The sequence below is a fragment of the Drosophila takahashii genome, chromosome 4 (genome assembly GCF_030179915.1).
Source record: "Drosophila takahashii strain IR98-3 E-12201 chromosome 4, DtakHiC1v2, whole genome shotgun sequence".
NCBI classification, from domain to species: domain Eukaryota; kingdom Metazoa; phylum Arthropoda; class Insecta; order Diptera; family Drosophilidae; genus Drosophila; species Drosophila takahashii.
In genome coordinates this window covers 1,708,995-1,734,371 of record NC_091682.1, presented here as the reverse complement: position 1 = coordinate 1,734,371, position 25,377 = coordinate 1,708,995, and the positions used below count along the sequence as shown (strand labels likewise).

General features: G+C 41.9%; 1 protein-coding gene across 4 annotated transcripts in view; it reads right to left on the bottom strand.

Annotated features, from left to right (window-relative positions):
- The window catches only part of zfh2 (Zn finger homeodomain 2), an 84,764-nt gene that overhangs the window by 5,031 nt on the left and 54,356 nt on the right, over positions 1-25,377 (bottom strand). For all 4 annotated transcript variants that reach the window (XR_006412531.2, XM_070218051.1, XM_044395418.2 and 1 more), the window contains 8 exons: positions 17,676-19,373; positions 14,905-15,086; positions 12,610-14,271; positions 4,293-5,726; positions 4,006-4,229; positions 3,584-3,940; positions 3,012-3,161; positions 18-2,957 (listed from right to left, as the gene is read on the bottom strand). Coding sequence is in view for 3 of the 4 variants with exons in the window: in XM_070218051.1 (XP_070074152.1) it covers positions 18-2,957; positions 3,012-3,161; positions 3,584-3,940; positions 4,006-4,229; positions 4,293-5,726; positions 12,610-14,271; positions 14,905-15,086; positions 17,676-19,342 (8,616 nt within the window). In the remaining variant the exon portion in view is untranslated. The remainder of the gene's footprint in view (positions 1-17; positions 2,958-3,011; positions 3,162-3,583; positions 3,941-4,005; positions 4,230-4,292; positions 5,727-12,609; positions 14,272-14,904; positions 15,087-17,675; positions 19,374-25,377) is intronic.

Below are 25,377 nucleotides of genomic sequence, written 5' to 3'. Positions count from 1 at the left end.
ATATATTTGGTACTTACTTGCACTACTCGTTTCTTCAGATTAACTTTTTTAGATATCTCTTCAAGCATTTTTCGGCTTGGATTTGATTCGGATTGATAACATTCGTACAAAAAGTTCAGTTGCTCCGGAAGAATGGTTGTACGTAGGCGTTTGTTTTGCTTGGATGAAACATTAACCGGAGACACAGACGACCGTTTTTCCATCTCGTTGGCTTTGTGCGTTGATTCGTCTTTTTGGCAAGTTTTCTCGTCATCATTAAAAGTCAAGGTCTGGGAATTGTTTTCTATCATGGTGGCATCCAAGAAGTCCTCCAGATTGTGTAGGTACTGGGACTTTTCCTTGTCATCTTTTTGTAAGCATCTCGTGGCTAAATATTTGCTATCATCATTACCTGCAATTAATGTGGGCGCCACTGACAACTCCTCAGGTATTTCAACAGATTGACTACCGTTCGTGTCGGTTGTATCGGTTTGAGTCGTGTTGATGCTAATGTTGTTGTTATTAAGCTTTTCCACTTCGTTCTGGTTTTTAGACAAATCATTTTCCTCACATGGCTTATCGATGCTAAATCGTTCTTCTTGTTCCTCTTTTTGTAGTTCTGTTGCCTGCTCCAATGATCTTTCGCCGATAGCATTACTGACGTCATCTGTCGTGATTTTTGGCATCTGCGACGACGGGTTGTAGCCTGGGCCATCAGGCATTATTTGGGGCGAGGCAACTAACTGAAAAAACTTCTTTGACTCGTTCAGTTGATAGTACTGCAATAGAAACTCTATGGTTGGCTTTTTACTGGAGCTAAAGAGATGCGGTTGCTTGCATTTTGTCTTCAAGACTGCCTCCTCCTGTGTGCGATAGTACTGCAGTAGGAAGTCATAGTTACTGACCTTCTTTAACTCGCTCTGCTGATAAAAGTTAGTCAAGAACTCCAGCTCAAAGTCAGATTCATTTCCTTGGTCTGGCGTTTGAAGCTGCAGTGCTTTCTTATGTTGTTGTTGCATGAGGAACTGCTGCTTTAGTTCCGGGTTCGTTTCATTTTGCATAAAATATTTATACAGGAACTCGTGCTTCTTATGTAAAGCCTCGGGCTCCGATAAAATCGGCATATCATCTGGATTTGAAGAGCTGTCCGAGTATTTTCGTTTTTTTGCTGCTGGTGGTTGATGTTGTGGCTGTTGCTGTTGCTGTTGAGCCGCTGCTTGTTGAAGACTTTGCAATATGCTGCCGAACGGACCGAAGTTGGCGTCAGGATTGGAGTTCTGTCCAGCGTCAGAAAAAATGTTGGTTGGATTCATCAGGTGCAATAGTTGATGTTCTCGCAGTTTGTCCAAGTGGTTAAACTGCAGCTCGCATTTATCACAGTCAAACTTGGGAGCTCGCTGTGGGTGGTCCAAACTGTTGCTGCGTTCTCGTTGGGGTGGCGTTGGTGTCGTGGATGGGCTGAAGTCAGTGAGAGAAGAAGACTTTGCGAATAAATGCTGTGGCGAGGGCAAAGCGCCAAAAGATTGCTGTCCGAACTGTCCCGGCAAAGGAGCTGCAGAACCAACTGTTGACAAAGACTGCCCAACTACGGCTGAGCCTGGTGGACAAATGCCGACATGGTGTATATCCATCGAGGAGTTTGAGTCCTCCGAGCTCAGGTTTTGCGCAATTTGAGCAGCAGCGATTTGTGCCTTGGCCGACTTCTTGTTATTCTCCTCTTTGAAGCAGTGATTTTTCTGGTGACGGATTAGCTCGTAGTACCGCTGGAAAACCAAGCTACACTTTTTGCACGCATAGTTAATGTTTTGTTTCTTGGTCTCTTCATTTTCAAACAGGGAGTTGTTCGGTTGGTTCTCGTAAATCTTGCGTTGCTTTTGTCTGGCGTTTTGAAACCAAACAACGATGACTCGTGGAGATAATAACAAAAGCTTACTTAAATACTCGAGATCGCTGTCTTTGGGGTACGAATTGTTCTCGAAAAACTCCTGTAATACCTTGATTTGATAGTCTGTGAAGCGTGTTCGGTTCGCTCGCTTGCCGCCCGATGTCGATGATGAGGAGCTTGAGGAGTTCGAAGAGTTACTTTCGAACTGGGTGCTAGCGCTGGTCGAGCTCGAGATTGGCGTTGAGTTCTTGTCGAATGTTTTTCCAACAATCTGTAGTTTTTTTGGTGGCCCCATGTTGCTGCCCATGTTTTCCAGCTGTTGGTTTATCAAATCGTTCATACTGCCGTAAAGATTTCCTGCAGCTCCACTGTTTGGAGTGGGTGGGCGAGACATAACGTCCGAGCTACCACTCTCCGATTTAGTTTCAAAAATATTAGTTTGCTGTTGGCTTTGACAGTGGGCCGCAAGCGAAGAACCGGCAAGTAAGGATTGGTCCTGCGTCATATCCGACTCCTGATTTGTCATGGACTGTTCTTGGGGATCCACAAGTTCCTGTTGATGCTTCAAGAAGTTGAAGTTTGAGTGCTGCTTGGTTTGAAATGCGAAGTCATTTGAGCCAATCATATCATCCTGGGGCTCTGACTTTATGTGTCCCTCCACAGGATACGGCAAACCTTGGTCCTTGCCCGCGTGCTGTCCAAAAAACAAGCTATTGTTCAAATAGTCGGATATATTACCGCTCGAGTTCGTTGATTCTGGGCGAGAGACAGATGTTGAGACTGGAACGGTAACAGGAAATAAAACAGGCGCTGCTGCTATTGATTTTCCAACCGTTGTTACTCTTGTACTTCCGCTTTCTTTAGAGTTCGTATTTGGATTAGCAGATGGTGCCGATGAAATCGTTGATGTGCTCAATGGCGCTGATACTGATACGCTACTTGTATCATTCAAGGGTGTAACCTTGGTCTGACCTGTACGTTCATATTCCTCCAAATTAAGAGTTGTCGACGGTGGATTGTTGAAGTTATAAGGAGAGTCCTTATTGCGTTGTCTTTCCTTAAATAGCGTGTTTCGGAACCAGTGTTTCACCACCTGCAACCAAAAAAGGTATGTAACACTGCTTTAATTGAAGCCTTTGCTGCTTACCTTCATTGGGAGATTTGCTTTCTGTGACATTTCCATAATGCTCTCTTCGCTTGGGGAGTTATTTATGTCGAAATGTGCCCGCAAAATCTTTAGCTGATCATCCGTGATTCGCGTTCGGGCTCGTTTTTGGTTGCTGCCCAGCTGTTGAGACTAAAATAATAAGAATAAGGACAATATGACATTTAAACTTTTTATCAGTATCAAAATAGAGTTCGAGATAATGAGTAATAAAGATCTGTCGCAGATAGCTTGTAGTTTTGTAAGCATAACTAAGATCTCATAAGTAAAGAAAAATAAGTAATAAACATAATGAGTGAATCGTTTCTGACGAACTGTCGGCCTGATTTTGAATGCCATTCCTGAAATGTTTTAGTAGGTAGAAGGTATGCAAAAAATAAGGAATATTTATAGGTACATAGGCTGGAGGTATAACGGTTAAGAATTTTCTGAGAAAATACTTATGAACTATCCCAAGTTAATGCTAAAAGCTAAGAAGCTAGTGCATTGAAATGTACGGACAAGTCTAGGTAAATGAAGTCTCTGTCCAAACTGACTTAGTCCTAACACGGTACCTGAGGGTTTGAGTTGACATTGTGCTGAGGCTGAGCTGAAATTATAGCTTTAGCAGAGTCAACCGCCATGGCGTTAGCTCCGGTGGTGAGCTGAACATCAGCTAGTCCTGAAGCAGCCGACACGGTGGAGGAGGTAATGCTGTTATGCTGGGCTGTTGACGCGGGAAGGGCATTGCTACCGGCGGCGCCAGCGCCGAACACCAAGGGGGGAGCCAGATTCATGAAGTTCAGGGACATCAGGTGGTGAAACTGCATTAGATTAAGCATGTCTACCGGATTAATCGGTAGTCCGGATGCGGCAGCTACGGCACCAAACTGCTGTTGCATATGCTGAAGGCTTTGCAGGTTTTGGAGACCCTGGAAGAAGTACTTGTTAGTGGCGTGGCCTTTTCGGGGGAAAGCCCTCAATGGAATGGCACTACCTGCAAGTGCTGGGATAATTCTCCAGCGGACAGCGACAAGCCTTCGGGGTGGAGGCCAACAGCTTCTGAGTTACCCTGCTGCTGCTTGAGCAGAGCTGCGAAAGTGGCTAGGTATTGCTGCTGGGCCTGGGAGTCCGCAGACATTGGGCTGGGCGACAAGTGCCTGGATTCCTTGCTTAGTTGCGCCTCTAGCCGAAGCGGCGACACATCGTTCCCTGGGACCTCTGAAACAAGTAAGCCGACGTTAATTACTTTGAGTTCTAGGTTTGTTATAAGAATGTTATTACCTCTCTCTAGCGCATGTGTCTCACGTGGAGAATGCTTGTGTGCCTCCTCGGCATTCAAAGTCGGCGTCTGCGGACTGTTTGACCTGGCTAGTGGAGTTCCCTCTTCAGAGTGCGCCTGCTCCATGTGCTTCTGGAGCGCCTGGGTGCTGCGAAAGTTGCGTTGGCAAAGAGAGCACTTCGTAGCATCCCGCATTGAGTGGTAGAGCATGTGCGTCGTGAGCTTTTCCTGAGTCTTGAAGGCCAGCGAGCACTGTTTGCAGCGATACTTGTAGACATGGCGCTCTGAGATAACTAGGCTCATGTGCGAGTCCTGGAAGTGGCTGATCATGGCTGAAATGGTTCTGAAGCCCATGTAGCAGGGTCGGCTGATGTGGCTGGCTGCCAGACACAAGTACTCTCCGTTTTGTGACGAGAAGTGCTGGTTCTGCTGCGCATGCTGGAGCAGCTGTTCCTCGTGCTTGAAGCTGGCCTCGCACTGCTGGCAGGAGAGTCCCTGCATTCCCACTGGGAGGCTTGAGCTAGATGCGGTGGTGCACTTGGTTGCGTTGGCACTGGAGGGGCTTTCACTAGGTGTTGCCGGCGCCTCCTCCTTGTTGGTATTCGATTGGGGGGGTAGGCTTGCAGTGTCGGTGCCCTCACCTTCGGTTTTCCAGGCTTTCTGGTCCACTAGAAGCAAGAGCCGGGAAAGACCATCTCTGGTAACGCTGTGGACGCTTGTCAGATGGGCCTCCAGGTGATGTTTCTCCCGGAAATGATTTTCCAGGCACAATGGGCACTGGACCCCGACTTGTGATTCCGGACGTTTCGGCGACTCCGGAGGGGCAGAAGACGTCGCCTGAGATGGAACGTCTTTGGTATCTTCTATAACTGCCATGGCCTCATCATCCTCCTCAAGCCGCTCCCGTTTGATAGCCACTGGGCCGTCGTTGGCATTGTCGTCGGCATTGGCATTGGCATTGGCGTCCATGTCCTTCTCTGCTTCGCCGGCATCCTGCGCCGGAGCATTAATAGCGGCGCATCGCTGTTGCACCGCAGCCAGAGCAGCTGCGGCCACAGCTGTTTGGAAAGCCTGCAGAGCGGCTGTGTTGGTTGGTATACTTATAAAGTCATCACTCTCAGCACACGGGTGCTCGGTCTCAATGTGGGACGCAATGTCGCCCTTCGATTGAACAAAGTATTCGCAGAGATTGCACTTGAATACTGTGGTAGGAACAGGGGCGCCCGAGCCAAAGTTATTCAGGCCAGGAGATGCCATGTGGCCCACAGGCTTGCCGCATGGTGTCGCGCAACTGGAGGGAGAAGTCGGTGAAAATATACTGACGTCAGGGAGTGCAGGGACTCCAGACGCAGATAATGCCGTAGCATAACTGGCATCCGGGGTGGCTTCGTTGGTTCCAGTCCTTGACAAGTTAAAGCCAGTCTCGAAAGTAATATCTGAAATACAAAATCCATAATATGATTTCACAAGTGTCGCCACCAATGCATTTATCGCGTAGGACCCTACATAATAGACATATTCTTGATCAGCATCAACAGATAAGTCAATTTAGCCATTACCCTTTTAGTTTTAAAGATTTGTACAGCTGCGACCATGAAAATAGTAGTGCACTTACGTTACTTCTTAAAAGTTTCACTGTGGATATATTTCTAGACCGATTTCGGATTCTTTTGTTAGCTAAGACTACATAGAGTAGAATTCAGCCGAAACCCGATTTTGGTTTATACCCATTTTTTAAAGTTATGTCACAATTCGGCCGCTCATGTAAATATAGTAAGTGAAAATAATGTAAAACAAGAAAGGAAGCTATATATATATATATACCCTTGCAGATCATTCTATTTATTTATAAATCGCGAAAATGCTAAATTTCCTATTATTTCACATTAATTTTTCGATCGTTTCTATGGCAGCTGTATGTTATTTTACATTAATTTTTCGATCGTTTCTATGGCAGCTATATGTTATAGTAGATCGATTTTTTTTTAATTTTAAATCGTAATTCGGAAATATTTAAAAATAGTCATATCACAGAGTAGAAGAGAATGTAATAAAAATCAACAAAGATATAATTTTTTTCCTATTAATTTCCATTTAATTTTTCGGCCGTTCCTACCGCTGCTATATGATACAGTGATCCGATTTTTTAAATATTTAATTCGAAATTCAGAAATATATAAAAAATAATATTCCCAAGAGTAGAAGGTATTATTTGAAAAAAACACCGAAGCTAGAATTTTTTTAACGTTACCTTCCTATGGGAGCTATTAGATATAGTTGTCCGATCCGGTCGGTTCCGATATATATACTACCTGCTATAGAAAGAAGACTTTTGAGAAAGTTTCATTCCGATAGCTCAAAAACTGAGAGCCTAGTTTGCGTAGAAACAGACGGACAGAAGGACCGACGGACAGACGGACGGACAGACGGACATGGCTAGATCGACTCGTCTTGTGATGCTGATCAAGAATATATATACTTTATGGAGTCGGAAACGTTTCCTTCACTGCGTTGCAAACTTCTGACTGAAATCATAATACCCTCTTCAAGGGTATAAAAAGCAGGAAAAAGCGGCTAAAATTGTCATTTTTAGCTATTTTAAAAAAATCATAAAAAATACAAGGAAAAATATTTTCAAATTTTTTTTGCATTTATTATTAATTTTGATTGGGAAAAAACTTTGCATCAAAACATTTTTGTTTTAAGCCCCAGGAAAAAAGTTTAAAATTTGACCTTCACAATAAATTGTCTAATTTTCTATCTTTACAAGGAGTACTTAATGGGTTAAGAACATTGTTATGTCATTTAAAAAGTGCTCTTTCTATAGGTGCCAAAATGTTTCTATTATAAGTTCAAAATATAAGTAGATTTAACTTAAAAATCTGTCAAAATAATTATGCCGAACAGTGTAAGTGCAGGTAGAATTTGTCAGAATCACTAACCAAATGATTTTACATAGTTTTAATACTCTTGCAGAGGGTATTATAATTTTGGTCAGAAGTTTGTAACGCAGTGAAGGAGACGTTTCCGACCCCATAAAGTGTACATATTCTTGATCAGGATCGATAGGGGAGTCGATATAGCCATTTCCGTCTGTTTCAATACCGTTTGCGAGCTCAGTTTAAAAGCTAGCGACTTAAAACTTACTGATTCATACTAAAACATGTGTACGCAGATCAAGTTTGAAAATCGACCCGATCGGACGTCTATATCCTATAGCTCCCATAGGAAAATAGTATATAACTTGCAAAAACTGAAGATTTTTCGCGTAGTGTAAAAGTTATTGACATGAATCTTTCCAAATCGTATTTTTATACCCTTGCAGAGGGTATTATGATTTCAGTCATAATTACGTTTCCGTATATATATTCTTGATCAGCATCACAAGACGAGTCGATCTAGCCATGTCCGTCTGTCCGTCCGTCTGTCCGTCTGTCTGTTTCTACGCAAACTAGTCTCTCAGTTTTTGAGCTATCGGGACGAAACTTTCGCAAAAGTCTTCTTTCTATTGCAGGTAGTATATATGTCGGAACCGACCGGATCGGACAACATTTTTGCGATTTGTTAATTAATAGGAATGATCTGCAAGGGTATATAAGCTTCGGCTGGCCGAAGCTAGCTTCCTTTCTTGTTTTTGCATACCTTCAATAGAGTAAAAGCGCGTTAAGGGTTATTGAGCAGCACAAGTTTGTTTCAGCAGAGCTCCACGCTTTCTATAAGGCTCACAACAATAAAATCTGTCTATCGGCTACATTTTCAATTGATTGTGTATCCGATTTTCTTTTTTACCAATACTAATCTATTCATCCAAAATATGACGTATTACTTAGCGATGTCCTCTTTCCTCGGACATCCATCCTTTAGTTTTATTGAAAAGATTGGTGTTTTTGGTCATATTCGGGGGTGTACACACAAAAAAAAAATTGTCAAAAAGGCCCCAACCACGAAAAATTGTCAATTTTGTCAAGGATATAGGTGTGTGTCTTTGCTAATTGTGTATTGAGTACTTTATGTGGTTGGGGACTGATTGACAATTATAACAGTTGATTTTACCAAGTTTATTTTTTGTGTGTAACAGAAATATTTTCCAACCAAAATCGTTTATGCTTTTTGTGTACATCAATACGCAATTCCAACCGTCTTTTGTTGGAATATATTTCTGTGGCACCCTTGATGGCTTCGGAAAGCCGAAGTTTTAATACCCTTGTAGATTTAAACAGCTAAAATGTGAATCGATTTCGTCGAAAACTATGTAACAGGTAGAAGACCCTAAAAAGTATAGGATAAGGATTAATAGTCGAGTCGATCTAACCATCTAACTGAGATCTCGGAAACTGTAAACTGTAAACAGCTGTAAACTGTACAGATTCTCGAGGTTTCTGGGCAGCGAAAGTTGTTTTCACGGAGCCAAGAACCACAAATGATTTGGCACCCACACATTCAACAATTTTTTTGCAGTGTAAATTGTGTTTTATTCAATTTGTTAATAAAATAAATAAATCGTTAAAAAATTATGTTCTGATTTTATTTTTACTAAATAATTATTTTATATGTATGTATAGGAGTAGAGAAATAGTAGAAGAAGAAATTAAGAGTTCCGTTCTTTGGCAAATATTTGTCTGAAGTCATAATGTCTTTGCATTATAACCCAATTTCACAATAAATTGCTAAATCGACTCGACTAGTGATCCTGGTTAAGAACATATTTCCTTTATAAAGCAAAGTAGTTTAAAAATCCTCACTCGGGAGAGAAACGAAGGGAATTTGGCATTCGATAGAATTGGCCCTAATCGAGTGATAAGTGGTGACCAGGGGTGGGAAATATCAGTCGGCGATCGCAGAGGGAACAGCTTTTCAAATCCGCAGGCACAAGACTCTTTAGTCGGCACATCCGAAGGGAGCAGGCACAGACGGCTGAAATCGTTCGGTCCTCATTGTCTACACTCGCAAGTATTTCATTTTGCATATAGACCCGAGACACCCTACATTGGTGTAGAGCAGCTTGTGCAATTATCAACATCTGGAAAGGAGTGGGCGCAGATTCGGTTGATGGTGGCAAGGGCAGGGGCAGGGGCAAGGGCGAGGAAAGAGCAGGGAAGGGCAAGGGCGAATCTGACCTGGCTTCAAATTGATGCGGTGCGGGGTGCTGCTATGTGTGCTGCCATATATCCGTATTGCCGTAAGAAGTGGCGGTGGAGCGGCGACTGTTTGTTGTGTCTCTGCGAGGTTCGGTCTTACTGTTCGGGGTTCGGGGTTCGGCGATCGGTGTTCTGTGGTTAGGTGCTATGCCTGCGGTTCGGCCCTGCACGACGCCGCGCATCTGATATGGGAATCTCACACTGCGGAGTGGAGTGAATTTGTTTGGCCTTTTGGATTGTGGGCATCGCATACCCATACAGGCAAAGAAAGACTAGCCTGAGCCTGCGCCTGAGCCTGAGCTGCAGACTGAACCTGGGACTGAGACTGAGACTGGTGTGGAGCAAAGTGTGCACGTCACTAATTGCAAATTCGATGGATACACATAATCGTTTTTGCATTCTTAAGTAATTTGTAATAATTTCCTTAAGGGTCAGCGTCAGCGTATAAATCTCAGAGCGCATATAAGTCGCTAAAGGAAAAGAGAGGGCGAAGACGAGAGCAAAGGCAAAGAAGAATTTACGTAAACGCGACGATGATTCCGAACGTGAGGATGGGTACGAGGACGAGGACGAGGCCAAGGCAAAGACGAAGACGAAGACGATAATAATCGAAGAGCGAGGCAGAAGAAATTGAACTGAAATCAGCGCTTAATGATGAGTTACGAACGAACGAACCGTATTATACAATGCAATATGGTTATGGATTGTGGCAGGGGAAATTTTTGAAAATCATGAGCAGCGTTTGTATTTATGTATGCATGCTATGGATTTAAACGAATACGTATGTATGTAGCCAGGCCTTGTGCATTCAATATGCAAGCATATGTAAATATGTATGACTATATGTACAAGCATACTCCTCTTTTAATTGATTATAATCTCCTTCGGTTTTGAAAGGTCAAATACCGAGGATGACACGGAAATTACATTGCGGTGAATTCAGAAGAAATTTCTATTATTGTAGGTGAGTAAAAGTATGTATATATATTCTTGATTAGCATCACTAGACGAGTCGGTCTAGTCCTGTTCGTCTGTCCGTCCGTCTGTCCGGCCGTCTGTCCGTCCGTCTGTCCGTCCGTCTGTCCGTCCGTCTGTCCGTCCGTCTGTCCGTCTGTTTCTACGCAAACTAGTCTCTCAGTTCTAAACTTTCGGGCTAAAACTTTCCCAAAAGTCTTCTTTTTTTTGCAGGTACTACATATGTCGGAACGAGCCGGATCGGACAACTATATCATATAGCTCCCGCAGGAATAACCGGGGGAAAAATGTAAAAAAATTATATTTGAAATGTTTTGACATATTTATACCTATATTTATGAGGACTTGAAAATCAGGATCTGCTGAAATGACATGCAAGGTGGAGTTACCGTGTCAGGTCCTCAGCTCTATGTTTTCAACCTCATTATGTTATACATTATTGATTAATGTTAAATAAAACAAGAGAGCACGCTATAGTCGTGTTCGTGTCCCGACTATCTAATACCCGTCACTCGGCTAAAGGGAGTGCGAGGGAGATGGATATAATGCGTATAACTTTTTAATGAATAGACCGATTTGAAAAATGTCTTCTACATTTCGATAGGTATAAATATACACAATGAAAATGCATTTATACTTCTCGGAAATCTTTAAAGGTGTGACCGATTAGTGACCGATTGTGGGCGTAAGAGAAGGCGTGGCGCTCGGCTGAAATAAACTTGCTCTGCGTAGGAATCCGAAGAATATGTGTGGAAAATCTTAACCTTCTAGCTTTTGTAGTTTCCTAGATCTCAGCGTTCATACAGACAGACAGACTTTCAGATATGAAACTTTGATCGGGCATAACTTTTTAACGAATGGTCCGATTTGAAAAATTTCGATAGGTATTGATAAACACAATAAAACTGCAGTTTTACTTTTCCGAAATCTTTAAAAATGTTGGCGCCAGACACATTTAAAAATCGTTTGTGGGCGATTGTGTGCGTTAGAGGGGGCGCGGCGCTCGGCTGAAATAAACTTGCGCTGCGTCAGGAAGTCCAAGAATATGTGTGGGTAATCCCAACATTCTAGCTTTTTGACTTATTTTTCTGACTAAAAATTGGATATATAGATAATTTTACTTATTTATGTACCAGAGTCCTTCTGATTTGTCTAGATTTTTTCGTTTCTCTATTTTTGTATTTTACTAAGGTTCACTAATTAGAAGAAGAAGTAAAAATGCTAAGGTGTGCTAAACTCGTGACCAGCTCATTTTGGAGGTTGATCCACTAAAAGTATTGCCATAGAATGGGAGGATATTAACAGTGGAAGTTGTTTTATTTATAGCAAAAAAGTGTGTGAAAACAGAAATTTTAAATCTCTAACGGGAGAGAAAATATAGGGAAAATATTATGGGTGTGCTAAACTAGTATGTTTTTGTTTATATGTAGCTCTTAGCGTGGTGGAATATCGTTTTAAAAAATGTTTAATATGGATAAAGTCGATCTAGTTATGTCCGTCCTTATGAGCGCTCAGATCTCGGAAAATTTAAAAACTAGGACACGCATGCATATTATAAGGTTTCCTGCGCATAACTATTACAGTTTTGATGCTAAAATAAAATGTATCCTTGCAATTGATGGTTTTGTAAAAAGGGGAAGGGAAATTTGGTTTTCAAAAACAATTTTGTAGGTTAATCGATAAGTCTTGACGAAAAAAATACATCTAAGACAACATGTTCATTCTAGAATAAATACTGTGGGTGCCTCAGTTTTGTACGGTTTGTGGCTCATTGATATAACAAACTTGCGCTTAATCAGAATCTAAGGATTCTGCATGTGCAGACGGACAGAGAAATGGACGCACACAAAAGTACCAGAACCTATAATTTGTTTCCTAAGTCATGACCATATTATTTTCGTTCGTGTCAGAATGCTTTTCTAAATTTAGACATTCATTTCCATTTTTAAAATGAAAAAAAAACATTTTGTTGAAAAAAAAAACGAGTTGAAACATATTCATATATATTCGTTACACTACTTGATATTCGATTTTTTGATGCAGGTGCGATCGTCACGAAGCGTTTTCTTCAATAAGAGGATATTTGGAAGCCGGAGCTCCAAGATGTAATATAAATAAAGCATAGATCCCGGTCAAAAGGTATTGTTGTTGCTCTTCAAAATGTGTTCTTTTGTAAATGGTGTCAGTAAAAGGTGTAGGAACATACCTTCGTTGTCCACGATCCACTCAGTCACTCTGAACACGTCGCTCAGTGCGGGTATTTCCTGGTTTTCACTACGACGCTGCAAGCAAATAAATTGCTCGACCTGCATGTGCCTCATGCCCTTCACATGCTGAACCATTTCATGCAGGTTTTTGGCCGTGAAATTGCACAGCTGGCAGAGGAGCAGTTTCCTGGCGGACTGCGATTGCGATTGCGACTGCTGATCCTCCTCCGGACAGGAGCATTGGGGATCATCTTCCGACGCACCCGGGGACTTCTTGAGCATTTGGCTCTGCTGAACAATATACAGTAGGTGCTGGAATATCATTCGCATCGTGTCGTGACGCATCTGCTGTGTGTGCAGGGACAGCTTCTGAATAGAATTGGTGTGGAAGTCGCAGCAGTTGCACTTCACTTGCACCACATTGGCGGCCAGCTGCTGTTGATACTGCATCTTGTACTCATTACGGGGGCCGCCCTCCCTGATGTGGTTGATAAAGTTGAGCTTCTGCAAGTGCTTGTCCGTCTTGCTGTGCAGTTGGAAATTGGCCTTGAGATTCGTCTTGTAATTGCACAGCCGGCATATATAGTTGTTATTGTGGATAACCATTATTTCGGAAGAGGCGCTGGAGGATTGCCGAGATCGGTCCACGAGCAAATGTTGGTTAAGATCGTCCAGGTTGTTCGTACTGAAGCAGTCGCAGATTAGACAGCTGAAGAACGCCGTGGGCCACTTGTCGGTTTTCGTCAGCGGATGAGGATCGCCAGCCAGGTCGCCGGGCACTTCGTTCGAGTGGCTCATTCCCATCGGCATCCCCAGGCCCATGCCCATTCCTGCCAGTCCTCCGTGGCCAATCTTCATTGGCTTGGGGGAGAAGGAGAACTGATCCGGAGTGCTCACGGGCGAAGACGAGGGAGATAATTTGGTATTAGCCGACTGCTGATGTTGCTGCTGCTGCTGTTGCTGTTGGTGTAGCAGCTGGATCATGAGCGCCTGGTTATAGGCGAGATCGGCCAGCGCAACCTCGGGCATAAAGCTCCCGGAGCTGTGTCCTGGAACACTGCCAGCGGCTCCTTGCTGCTGTTGCTGCAGGAAGTTGAACGCCTGGATGTGCTTGATGTTGTTCTGCAGCACAGCCATGTTGTGTGTGTGCTTCTCACTGGTCATGTGGATGCGCAGATTGCGAGCCACGGAGGTCTCGTAGCTGCAGATGTCGCACCGAAACGAGGGCTTTGGCTTGGCGCTGTTGCTTCCGGCATTGCTTCCGGCATTGGCATTGGAGTTACTTGCTCCCGTTCCCGCACCGGCGATCGGTGCGTTTCCACCCAGTGCTGCGGTGCCGCCGACATTGTTGGGTCCGCCGCAGCCAGAGGAGCCAGAGGAGCCGGTGGCACCGCTGGATCCGCTGCCGGACGTGCCCGCACCAGATCCTTGGGGTGACGTGCTCGATAGCAGCAGTTTGCTTGTCGCTGCTGCAGCAGCCGCGGCCGCCACCATGTTTTGGGAGCTGTTCAGCTCCTGCATGTTGTTCAGATGCTTGTCCGATTGCATGTGGATGGAGAGATTGCCCTTGGTGGTCGTGGAGTAGTTGCAGATTTCACAGCGGTACGGCTTATAACCGCAGGAGTAGGATTCCCCCCGTGCCAGCCGAGGATGCTGTTGTCCTGTGACGCAAGAGAACATGGGATTAAATAAAATTGTTAGCTGCTTCAAAAGTACATTAAATTTATAATGAATTAATTAAATAAATTAAAATTATAATCGACAGAAATTAAAAACAAATCGCTCGTTCATAAACGTTTAATTCGATGTAAGGGAAGTGCGTTGTATGTAGGTTGGAGTACATTTATATTTTTTTCCTTCCATATAAAACGGCTTTTGTAAAGGCCTGTGCGTCGGGACACTTCTAGTTTAGTTAAATGATAATATTGACTTTTAACTAACTTTTAAAAAAAAAGTTTAGTGTTAAATCTGATGGTTTGCTGTTGAAGGTAAAATTTGATTCGTCTTTTAAGACAGTTTTAGTCAAAATAAAAATTACATTTGCAAAAAAGTAATTTTTGTAATATAAAATATTTTAGAAATTTAACTGTGCCAGTTATCAGACCGTCCAGCATATCTTGGGGATGATCTCTGCTCTATTGTTTCGATAGTATGATTTATATTGCACGATGTGTCTTGCACCGATGCTATGCCACAACAAATTTAAAGTCGTGTATCCTTTTAAGTTATTTGTAGTAAAATTAAAAACTATTTAGTTTCTACACTGCTTTCTACGGATTTAATGAACCAAGTACCTGCAAGGCAGTAACCACAGGCACTCTCTCCATCAGGATGCTTCTCCCTCATGTGGATCTCCAGTGTCTCCTGGTATTTATAGTGCCAATTGCATTGCGGACACTTGAGAGTCTTGCAGGAGTTGCGAGTAGACATTTGCACGCCGCTATTCAATCGAGCCGAGTTTAGAAGCATTTCACAGCTGTGGGAAATGAACAATATGCGTAATAATAGAATCGTTATTGGAGAAAACAATAAATTATAAAGAAGAATCGAGATCATGCGAAGATGGTTTGATTTAATTAGATTACCATTTTTACTTTTATTAGTTTTTAGCTGCGAGTTGTGGATTCAATTTGAACAACAACCGACTTTTGAACGTGGGGAAGGCACCTTAAACCATTTCCACATTCATTAGTGTGTCACCGGCACCTAACAAAGTGACGGCAAAATTTTAATGATACCGAACCCACAGTTGCTCGCCTCGACCCGGGCGACACCATTAAATTGTGACAATTGGGGACGGGACAGACGGCCAGAAACATTTATTAAGTGAAATCAGCGCAATTGGTTTAATTTTTGTTGGTTCAGCCGCCATCATATCTTACCCTCCTGCAATATTTAACGTGCCTCTCCCTACAGATCATAGCAACATAACAAAGATTTTCCAGCAATCTGTTAATTGAAATATACAGGCATATAATTTACATATGCATGAATGCATGGGATCGGACACGAAAAGTGGCATGGAACTTATTAATAATGACAGACTCCTCGAATAGATGCTCGGTTTTAAATTAAACACAATAACGTACCCTATTCACTAAAGCTCGCACTGATACAAAAGTGGAATAGTACAAATGAATATCTGCAAATTGAATAATAACAAAAACATAACATTTAATACGCAATCTATAAGGGGTTATATACCTTTTTGAGCGAAAAAAATTGGGGGAACTTTGGATTTTTTTCAGGTGTGTAGCAATTATTTTATGAAACTGAAGTTATTATTTATTGATAGTACATGTTTTTATCGAAACAACAAGCGTTTGATCTTGAAAATATATGAATAATTTACAAAGCTATGGCAATTCTCTCGGAACCCCTTTTTTTTTATAGCGGCTTGCGGTGACCACGATTGCACAAGAACTATTTGATCGATCTTCTTATTTTTTTTTTTAATTATTCGTAATGATTGTGCCGAGTTCGTGAACGATTATTTTCAAGAATATTTGCTTTTTTTTGCATACAGTAACAATTTTTCCAAAAAATTGATTTTTCGAGTACTAAAAATTTAATTAATAAATTTTTTTCTGCGAAATCAAAATTGACGCATAAAAACTGAATCGTTCACGAACTCGGCACAATCATTACGAATAATTTAAAAAAAAATTGAAGAAGATCGATCAAATAGTTCTTGCGCAATCGTGGTCACAGCGAAGGCACTTTTGGAAAAACACGACTTTGAGATAATCGCATTCAAAGTTTTACGTTGACGTTGCAACTATTGAAGTCGAGCGCGGCAAAACGCTGTTTTCCTATCGAACTATTATTCGGATCTGTATGAAAATTTGGGAAGATGTTCTCTAGGGGATATACTTTAGGAATCAGCAAAAAAAAAAATTTCGTTTTTTTGAAAAAAAAAGGTATATAACCCCTTAAGCCTTCAGCTGCTATATCTCTATAGGTTTATAGTTATATCCGTTACTCGTAGAGTACAAGGGTTATTGTATTTCTGGCAAAAGTATGTAACAGCTATTTAGAGTCATTTCCGACCCTATGAAGTATATATATTCTTGATCAGGGTCACTAGCCGAGTCGATCTAGCCATGTCCGTCTGTCCGTATGTCTGTCCGTATGAACGCTGAGATCTCGGAAACTACAAAAGCTAGAAAGTTGGGATTACCCACATATATTCTTGGGCTTCCTACGCAGCGCAAGTTTATTTCAGCTGATGGCAACGCCCCCTTTAACGCCCCCTTTAACGCCCACAATCGCCTTAAAGATTTCGGAAAAGTAAAAATGCAGTTTTATTGTGTTTTCAATACGTGTTGTAGAAAAAAAATCGGACAATTCATTAAAAGGTTAGGCGCGATCAAAGCTTTATAGCGTTCTCTCTTGTTTTTTAATTAACATATTCACTTTTATGTTCGATAAAAAAACATGGCCCTAACTCTTGCCGCAAGTTTAATGTTACATCAACTTTTGACCAAAAATATAATAAACATTCCGAAAATTCAAAATTGTATTCAAAATTAATGAAATACAAGTTTTGCAAGTGTGTATTTCTAAATGCAGATGTCGACTGGGAGTTGTGATATGGGTGCAAGCATCAGTACTCAAGTGTGATGTAATCAGTGGGATCTAACTAACCGGAGTGCTTTCCACCCGAATACGAATCCCAATCGTCATTTGCGTTTAAATGAACAGCCAGTGAGCAGCTTGGCCTGTGGGCACAAATCATATAACCTATGACGCCACTGTTGGCCTAATGACTTATTGTTCGGCGGTGGCAGGAAGTTTCCAGTCACAAGTTCAAACAGCCTTAATAATTACGCATATTAGGGCGGTACGGACGACACGTAATCGCAACCCCATCCCGCAGATCAATATTTGCACCCTGTACTGGCAGGCCTTGACGGCAACCCTTCACCAATCAGCCATAAACCGCCTGCGGCAAGACTCATCTCTGCCCGTTCCCGTTCCCCCGAAAACCCATCCAACCCCCTGCCCCGGACTTGGACGGAAACCGGAGCTGCTGCTCCTTACTACGCTCAAAGGTACTGCTTACCGCGCACAGTCCACTCCTTGGGGACGACCATTGATGTGCTCGGAACAGGCGCCGATGGTGAAGCTGGTAGTGGCGCTCGACGCGTTTCCAACGCTGGCCACCGAGGAGGCACTGGGCGATATGGCCAGGCCCACGCTGTTGCTGCAAGGAGAACGATGTGGCATCTGCTGGGGTTGTTGCTGCGACTGAACCTGAAGCTGGGGCAGGGATTGTGAAAGATGCTGGTGCTGATGCTGATGCGAGGAGGGTGGCGACTTTGACCGCTGCTGGATGTCGAGGAGCTCGCAGGCTTTGCAGTCCACACCGTTCAAGTCCGGATGGTCGGGACAGTGGCTGGGAAACAGGGAGCTCTGCTGCTGATGCTGCTGATGCTGCTGCAGCTGCTGCTGGAGAAACTCTGTGATCAGCTTGACCCGGCTGTCGTTCGATTCATTGGCGGCCAGCGCTGCTAGGGATGCGTGGAAGGAACTGACTTGAGGAGGGTATATGCCACCGGCCGCCGCATGCTGCAGCTGTATTAAATCTGAGCAGGGAACATCCGAGTCATTTGTTTGAGGTGACGCAGACATAGAGCCCATTTTCATTTCGACTTCTGACGACGAGGAAGATGGCGGTTCTACACCTTGGTTAGAATTGGTTGACTTATTGATACTTATATTATCAGTACTGGGTAATGAGACCTCTCCGGATGCGGATGCGGATGCGTATGCCGATGTAGGTGAACTGGTTGAGGATACTTTTGATAGGTTATTAGTCTTTGCTGTTGCTGAGTTTAAGGAACCAAATTTCACAGTGGCTTTCACTGCTACTTGAGGCGATGATAATGGGAGATATGCACTAGGTGCCGCCATTTTACTACTACTGGAGTCCTGGTCAGTCTCAGGCTCCTGCTCCCGGCCCTGGTCCGGGACCCGGACCTGCTCAGCCATCTGCTTGCCCTCGGGCTCCAGCTCCAGCTCCATCTCCAGTTCAGACTCATTGCCGAGAACTGGCTGCGGAGACTGAGGAAGAACGGGGCCACTGCCCTCGGAGGCTACTTGAAGCTTCTCGGTGTCATCGCTGGCAGAGCAGGGGGCGTTATTATCCAATGGCTGCAGAAAGGATATCTGCGGCTTCTCATCCATATTTCGCTGAATAATGGCACTGGAGTACTCGCGATTAAGTAGCTGCTGGTCCAGCTCTTCCAGGTTGAGTCTGTGTTCGGTGTTCGCATGCAAACTGAAGGACTTGACGTTGCCAAAGGACAACTTGCATATAAAACACATTAAAATTGGCTTTTGGATTTTGAATGTTCTGATTTGATCCTGGCAAGCTGAGTTTGCATCTTGTGCGGATACGACACGAAAGGAATGGACTTTTGGACTCGACTTGTAGGTGGCTCTCCCTACCGTTTCGATACCAGGACCAGCATCCACATCAGCTAGTTCCTGCTCCTGTGTTTCGCCCTGACCTTGATGATGTTGATGCTGGTGTTCCTTTTCCTTCTCCCCCTGTCCACGATCTTTTACCGTTGAGAGTTTCTTTACTGAATTCGCAGTTGGGGTATAACAACTTTGAGCAGACCCCGATCCACTTCCATTGGCATTGTCTGTGGCGATAACGTATGCACTGCCATCGAGATTGTAAACTATTTTGCCGTTAAAAGTTTCCACATCAGAACTGGACATTGGAGAGCCGTCGTCATTACCATTATTGGAGCTAAAATTTAAAAAACAAACCCGCTTTTTAGTGAAGTGTAATGAATGACTGAAAAGAATTTTGTTTTATTGATTTTTGGCGCCTCAAACCCCAAATTCTCTGAAAATGTTCTTGATTTGTAGTAAAAGGGATAAAACAAGTACGATATCAGCTAAAAAAGAGAGGACTCTTAGAGAGAGAGAGAGTTACGCTTAGATATCCTTGCAGATTACTACTAACTTACAAACATATTAAATTTAAAGTGACTTGCGTATATGTTACAACCAACCAAATTTTAGCTGCTTTCGTAATATTTTGACATTTATATTTTGATCCTTCCAGCTATATAATGAAGCCGTCTGAATTTTGAAAATTTAATTCAAAGAATTCGAAGAATATGTCATAAAACATCTAAGCTATAATTTTTTTTCAATAATTTTTTTGATTTTTTCTATGGGAGCTATAAGATATAGTGGCCCGATCCGGCTGGATCCGACTAACAGAAAGAAGAATTTTAAAAAAGTTTCAACTTAATAGCTTTAATACTGAGAGACTATTTTATGTAAAAACGGACGGACAAACAAGCATGGCTAGATTGACTCGTCTAGTGATACTTATTTGGGATCGGAAACGTCTCCTTCACTGCGTATTATGATTTCAGTCAGAAGTATTTTAACAAGTAGAGTTGTGCTAAGACCAATACTAAACCATATTTATTATATTACTACTTGAGAAAAAATATTGATTATAGACAAGGGAGAACGCTATAGTCGGGTTGGTGCCCCGGCTATCTAATACCCGTCACTCGGCTAAAGGGAGTGCGAGGGAGATGGATATATAACATTTTTTTGATTGCGTATAACTTTTATTTGAATGGTCCGATTTGAAAAGTAACTTCTACATTTCGATAGGTATAAATATACACAAAAAAATTGCATTTATACTTCTCGGAAATCTTTAAAGGTATGGGCGCCAGACACATTTTAAAATCGTTAGTGGGCGATTGTGGGCGTTAGAGGGGGCGTGGCGCTCGGCTAAAATAAACTTGCGCTGCGTAAGAAGCCCAAGAATATATGTGGAAAATCTCAACCTTCTAGCTTTCGTAGTTTCCGAGATCTCAGCGTTCATACAGACAGACATACGGACAGACGGACATGGCTAGATCGACTCGGCTAGTGACCCTGATCAAGAACATATATACTTTATGGGGTCGGAAACGCTTCCTTCTAGCTGTTACATACTTTTGCACGAATACAATATACCCTTTTACTCTACGAGTAAATATGTTAATATATATCACTGATATTTATCTATTTAAATGCATTTGATAAAAAGATGTATCCCCAAGCGGTATTAACCTGGAATTTAATGCATAAAGTGCATACATATGTATATAGGATATACAGATCTCATATTTTACCGGGTATAAGGAGGACTTCCCTCTGACGAAAGTAAGTATAGAATATCACTTTGATTCATCAACCTATGCGTTTGGACATCCCAGTTGGACGTTGAACCAATAACTAGCTAGGTTAAAGCAACATCTTTTTAATTTCAGCCGTCCTGCTCGGGGAGGGGGAGGAGTGGGTGTCCCGCCACAGCTTTTACGCATACTTTACAATATTATTGTCTCGTTTGGAATGGTGTAGGCACAAATAGAAAAGTTCACTGCCTTATGGCTTTGCACAAAACAAAGGAAGTCAAGGTTTTCCTGCTGTCATCCCCACATCCCCACACCCCCGATCCGCATCCGTCCCTTCTTTGATTCGTTCGGACTATTCGCGCGTGCCTTTTTGTTGTATGTCTTTATTTCTCTGGAGTCGTCGTTATCTGTTCTTCATATTCCTCAACTGGTTTCACTCAGCCGCTTTTGCAGGCTTTGCTTATGCTTATGTAGCCAGTACACCCACATACAAATTCCGTGATATATCAGCCACCACCATCGAGTGGCATGTGGCCCAGCCCGGCCCGGTGGTGTTTCGTTTTGATTCTGCCTGCGAGTTCGACTATAGCCTTTGCTTTCGTGGTTCGACTGTGGTTTCGGCTGTGCTTCCAGCTGAGGTTACAGTTGAGTTGGTATGCAAACAACTCTTGACGTACTCTGAAACCAGGACCAGGTCCGAGCTTAGCCTGAGCAGCGCGTTTTCCATTGCACCTTTAGCCTAAAGAATCATTTTTGTTCTTTCTTTTCAGGAATGCCAATGACGCGGTTGCAAAGGCGACTTGCGAAACAAACTTATTTTTACCTTGGCGGAAAGCTTACAAATGCATAAGAAGACGACTTCGTCTATAACACCAGTTTACAAATTAAAATCGACCTCTTCCTCATCGAAGACAACCTTAATTTTCCGGTTAAGTACATCTCCCTGATTAAGAAATGGGCCCTTAAAAATGTTTGTATGGTGTCAATTTTTATACCCTTGTAGAGGGTATTATGATTTCAGTCAGAAGTTTGCAACGCAGTGAAGGAGACGTTTCCGACCCCATAAAGTATATATATTCTTGATCAGCATCACAGACGAGTCGATCTAGCCATGTCCGTCTGTCCTTCTGTCCGTCTGTCCGTCTGTCTGTTTCTACGCAAACTAGTCTCTCAGTTTTTGAGCTATCGGGATGAAACTTTCCTAAAAGTCTTCTTTCTATTGCAGGTAGTATATATGTCGGAACCGACCGGATCGGACAACTATAACTTATAGCTCCCATAGGAACGATCGGAAAAAAAACGTTAAAAAATTCTAGCTTCGGTGTTTTTTCAAGTATTACCTTCTACTCTTGGGAATATTTTTATACCCGTTACTCGTAGAGTAAAAGGGTATATTAGATTCGTGCAAAAGTATGTAACAGGTAGAAGGAAGCGTTTCCGACTCTATAAACTATATATATTCTTGATCAGGATCACTAGCCGAGTCGATCTTTCCATGTCCGTCTGTCCGTCTGTCCGTCTCTCCGTCTCTCCGTCTGTCTGTCTGTATGAACGCTGAGATCTCGGAAACTATAAAAGCTAGAAGATTGACATTTTGCATGCAGATTCTAGGAGTTCCTACGCAGCGCAAGTTTGTTTCAAAAGAGTGCCACGCCCCCTCTAACGCCCACAATCGCTTATATACGATTTTAAAAATTTCAATATTTCGAAAAAGTAAAAATGCAGTTTTATTGTGTTTACTAATACCTATCGAAATGTAGAAGAAATTTTTGAAATCGGACCATTCGTTTAAAAGTTACGGCGGATCAAAGTCCCTTTAGCTGAGTAACGGGTATCTGATAGTCGGGGCACCCGACTATGGCGTTCTCTCTTGTTTTATATATATTTCTGAATTTCGAATTAAATATTTTAAAAATCGGATCACTATATCATATAGCTGGCATAGGAACGGTCGAAAAATTAAATGGAAATTAATAGGAAAACAAATTATATCTTTGTTGATTTTTATTACATTCTCTTCTACTCTGGGATATGACCATTTTTAAATATTTCCGAATTTCGATTTTAATTTTAAAAAGATCGAACTACTATATCATATAGCTGCCATAGAAACGATCGAAAAATTAATGTAAAATAATGGGAAATTTAACATTTTTGCGAATTGTAAATTAATAGGAATAATCTGCAAGGGTATATAAGCTTCGGCTTGCCGAAGCTAACTTCCTTTCTTGTTTTAAAGTGTAAAAAGCGTTTTTGATTCTTTTTTATTGTCTATTTTGAGTTGTTGACCCATTTTACAGGTAATAGAATGTTCTTGCATAAAGGACTTCGTTAAAATACACGCCTGAAAACCGAAATTAGTTTTACATCTAACTATTTAAGTTAGGATAACTTTATTTAGGTCCTTACAGAAGATATTATAATATCAGTCAGTAGTTACCCTATTAAGTGTACAGCATTAGAAATTGCTTTAAATGCTTTGCGTTGTATGCTTTTACTGTTTACTGCTATGACATTTTATAAAAGTCGAAAGCAATTAACAAATGAAAATGATGACACAGATCATCATGTCAATTTTATAACCTCGCAAACAATACTGAAATTTTGGAAAAAGGTTTGTAACGCAGTGAAGGAGACGATTCCGACATTTTATTATTTGCTCATAACTAATAAATGGTCCGATTTCAAAAATATTTTGGCTTAGCGATAGCTAACAGTCCCCAACCACAAAAAATTGTCAATTCTACCAAGTAAATAGGTGTATGTCTTTGCTAATTGTGTGTATTTGTTATTTTGAAAGTAAATAATTAATTATAACAGTTAATTTTACCAATAAATTGACTAAAAACAGAAAAGGAAGCTAACTTCAGCCAGCGAAGTTGCAGATCCCCCTTTGCACGAATACAATATACCCTTTTACTACGAGTAACGGGTATAAAAACAAGAGAGAAGTCGAGAACTTCGACTACCAAATACCTGTTACTCAGCTGAAGGGAGATGGAGATGATGATCCGATTTAAAAAAATTTTGATAGGTATTTTTAAACACAACCAAAATTCATTTATACTTTTCCTAACACAATGTGGGCGCGAGACACAATATAAAGTCCTTTAAGGCGATGGTGGGCGTTTGAGTGGGCGTGGCGCTAGGCTGAAACAAACTAGCGCTGCGGAGGAAGCCCAAGAATATGTGTGGGTAATCCCAACTTTCTAGCTTTTGTAGTTTCCGAGATCTCTGTGTTCATACAGACAGACCGACAGACGGACTTGGCTATGTGTTACATACTTTTGCAGGAATACAATAGTCTCTTTTACTCTACGATGTCCATAAATCCATTTATAGTCCATTCAGTTCTTAAATATATGTATAATGAGCAATGTATAGCCAAGTAAAGCATTTTGTAATCCTTTGTTTCTTAATAAACTTCTTTTTTTTTCTGGATGTAGGGTTGGCATTTCTCCCTGTTACATACCGAATTTGGCCATCATTTTCAGAAATGGTCTCGACATGATTATAAACCAAAAATTGTAGGAGAATTAACTAAATTGTATATGGATATGGATTAAAAATTATGGAAAAGAATTAGGTACTTAAAAAGTCTGAAACAAAAAATTGTTCGGAAATCCCCTCACAACCAAATTTTACTCGTAGAGTAAAAGGGTATATTGTATTCGTGCAAAAGTATGTAACAGCTAGAAGGAAGCGTTTCCGACCCCATAAAGTATATTTATTCTTGATCAGGGTCACTAGCCGAGTCGATCTAGCCATGTCCGTCTGTCCGTCTGTATGAACGCTGAAATCTCGGAAACTACAAAAGCTAGAAGGTTGAGATTTTCCACACATATTCTTGGGCCTCCTACGCAGCGCAAGTTTATTTCAGCCGAGCGCCACGCCCCCTCTAACGCCCACAATCGCCCACTAACGATTTTAAAATGTGTCCTGCGCCCACATCTTTAAAGATTTCCGAGAAGTATAAATGCAATTTTGTTGTGTATCGAACAAATCGGACTATTCATTAAAAAGTTATACCCAATCAAAATATCTACATATATCTATCTCTCCGCACTCCCTTTAGCTGAGCTACGATTATAGTCGAGACACGAACCCGAGTACAGCGATCGCACTCCCTTTAGCTGAGTGACGGGTATTAAATAGTCGGGACACCAACCCGACTATAGCGTTCTCTCTTGTTGAATTTCTATAAGTCGAATTTTTCTTTGACTCACACCAACTGATTTTCTCGTTTTGACCTCTTCAAGTCGAATTTTTATACCCGTTACTCGTAAAGTATTCGGGGAAAAATATGTAACAGGTAGAAGGACCTACAAAGTATATATACACTCAAAAAAATCGGTTCGAAACGGTAAAAAAAACCAAGCTCAAATGGAGTAAAAAAGTGGGTAGGCCCGTTTGTTAACGAATGGGGTCATTTTAAGAACATTTTGGGGTTACTTTAAGAACAACAAGAAAGGAAGCTACCTTCGGCCAGCCAAAGCTTATATGTATACCCTTGCAGATAAAGTAAATACGTATAGTTTAATGCTCACTGGGTGGAATTCCAGGGATTCCAGATTCAGCGTGTTTATTTAAATTTTGTTTTTA